Source organism: Palaemon carinicauda, chromosome 1, assembly GCF_036898095.1.
Source record: "Palaemon carinicauda isolate YSFRI2023 chromosome 1, ASM3689809v2, whole genome shotgun sequence".
Lineage (NCBI taxonomy): Eukaryota > Metazoa > Arthropoda > Malacostraca > Decapoda > Palaemonidae > Palaemon > Palaemon carinicauda.
The window spans coordinates 62568189-62570688 of NC_090725.1; the positions used below are offsets into that span (position 1 = coordinate 62568189).

Consider the following 2500-nt stretch of genomic DNA (forward strand, 5'->3'; position numbering starts at 1 on the left):
ACAGAGTCTAACCTGGTGGTCCAATCCAGTGAACTTGAACCAAGGTCTTCTCTCGTCAACTCCTCTCCCAGATATCATGTTGTTTTCAGACGCTTTGGATTCCGGATGGGGGGCATCAATAGGGGACCAGTTCGTGTCGGGGACAGGGACAGCACAAGAATTGGAGGAATCTATCAATTTGAGAGAACTCCAAGCAATGCAGTTTGCTCTCTGCCATTTCAACCATCTCTGCTTTTCAAGAGTCGTCGCAGTGTTCGCCGACAACTTGACGGCTATTTCTTACATAAGGAAGGAAGGAGGGCCGAGGTCCCAGAAGTTGGACAGTCTTGCCCAAGAGATTCTGGCCTGGGCAGAGGGAAAGAGGGTGACTCTCTTGCCTCAGTTCATCATGGGAAAGGGGAACGTGACGGCAGATGCTCTGAGTCAAAGAGATCAGATCGTAAACTCCGAATGGACCATTCATCAGCAAACGGTGGACGATTTGGTTCATCTGTGGCCAGCAACAGTGGATATGTTTGCCACCGCAAGGAACCACAGACTTCAGGCTTACTTCAGTCCTCACATCGATCCGGGATCAGTGAGAACAGATACAATGCTTCAGGACTGGAGGCATCTTCTGGGAAATGCATTCTCTCCATTTCCTCTGATAAGGAACATATTGTATAAACTGAGGGAGTCCACAGGATGCAGTCTTACTCTGGTCACACCCTTCTGGCCTCAGAAAGACTGGTTTGTGGACCTCCTAGAGCTGTCAGTAGACACCCCAAGGAGGTTGCCTATCAGACAGGACCTCCTCAAACAGCCTCATCGACACGTGTTTCATCTCAGACCACAAGCTCTTCAGCTGACTGCATGGAGACTATCCGCAGATTTGCCAGGGCTCGAGGAGTCTATGGGCAGGTGGCCCAACAAGTTACCTTCGCTCGAAGTCCTTCCACTCATATAAATTACCAGTAAAAGGGGAAAACATTCTAGAAGTGGTGTAGGGACTCAAAACACTCGATCTCGAACCCGACAGTTGCCAAGATTGCAGATTTCCTGTTATTCCTTCGTAAGGAAAAACGTCTATCTGTTCCTGCCCTCAGGGGATATAGAGCTATGTTATCCTCGGTTTTCAGATTTGCCTTCAGGGAGATGCTTGAGGATCCTATCATTAACGATCTCATTAGGTCCTTTGAAATAGAAATTCCTAAAAAGGGGATTTCAGCTCCTCCTTGAGACTGGGACGTTGTCCTTAAGGCTTTAACTACGGAGTCTATGAAAAACTAGTATCAGCAGATCTTCAAAACTTGTCCATGAAGGTACTTTTCATTGTAGCCTTGGAAACTGTAAATAAGGGTTGAGGAAATGCAGGCCCTTTCAGCGGGGGTGGCTCGGAGGGGAAGAGATTTTGTTTTGCATTATTTGCCAGAATTTAGAGCTAAAACGGAGTCATTCAACGATTAACTTCCTCGGGAATTCATTCTGATATCCCTCTCGGAGAGAGTGGGTAGAGATGATGAAGAGAGACTTCTCTGCCCAGTAAGAGCTCTTCGTTACTACCTAGACAGGACAAAGACTATCCAGCCACGCCCTAGAGCGCTTTTGGTCTCTCCTAAGTGCCCAAACAAAACCTTGTCTAAGAATGCGATGGCCCTCCTACTTAGACAGGTCATTAAGCGTGCATCGGGGCCATCGCCCACATCATCAACTCAAGGGAGAGCATCAGGAGCCCACAGTATTAGGGGTATGGCTACTTCAGTACGTTTTTGGACCAACACATCAATGTCTTCTATTCTGAAGTCTGCGACGTGGAGGTCTAACTCGGTTTTTTTTCATCATTTTAGTTAAAAGATGTAGAATTAGTATATAATAATGTCCGTTCCTTAGGTCCCCTTGTGGCAGCGGGCGGAGTCATTGCTTAACCACAGTCATCACCGTTTCCTCTCCTCTACGCTGAATTTGGCTGGGGAGATGGAATTATTACGTCATACCTTCACATGCACTCACGATTAAACCCTCTTAATGGAAGTGATACCTTGAGAGGCAGAATCGTTAAGCTCAGGTCCTCTAGCATCAACTAATGAACCCTTTCAATGGAAGTGACACCTTGAAAGGCCTAGATTGTTAAATGTAGGACGCATGTACCACCAATCGAACCCCTCTAACGGAAGTGACACCTTGGAGGGTCTAGATTGCCGAGTACAGGATCTCTCTTACAAGTCGTGAGTGTCCGAAACATGACCAGAAAGTTGGGGAGAGGACCATTATGCCTGTAGCTTCGTCAACAGAGCGACAATAGAGGATGCCTAGACAGTAGCGCCCTATGGACTTAGCCGTGACATGGCGACTGACTGACGAATTGACAATTATGCTGTGACACATCGTCAGAAGTCAATCAAAGTAAGCTACAATTCAGGCAACCTTCCTAGCATCAAACTGATCATCCCCCCCCCCCCCCCCATCCAGCTAAAGGTGGGGAATCGGCAAGTGTTGATTGTGCAGTTGAGTATTAGACAGA

At 47.3% G+C, this 2500-nt stretch overlaps 1 protein-coding gene across 1 annotated transcript; it reads left to right on the forward strand.

Annotated features, from left to right (window-relative positions):
• The first annotated feature begins 76 nt into the window (after positions 1–76).
• Positions 77–946, forward strand: LOC137644708 (uncharacterized). Its single transcript, XM_068377647.1, has one exon. The coding sequence runs from the start codon at positions 77–79 to the stop codon at positions 944–946; it is 870 nt and encodes a 289-aa protein (XP_068233748.1).
• The last annotated feature ends 1554 nt before the right edge of the window (positions 947–2500 follow it).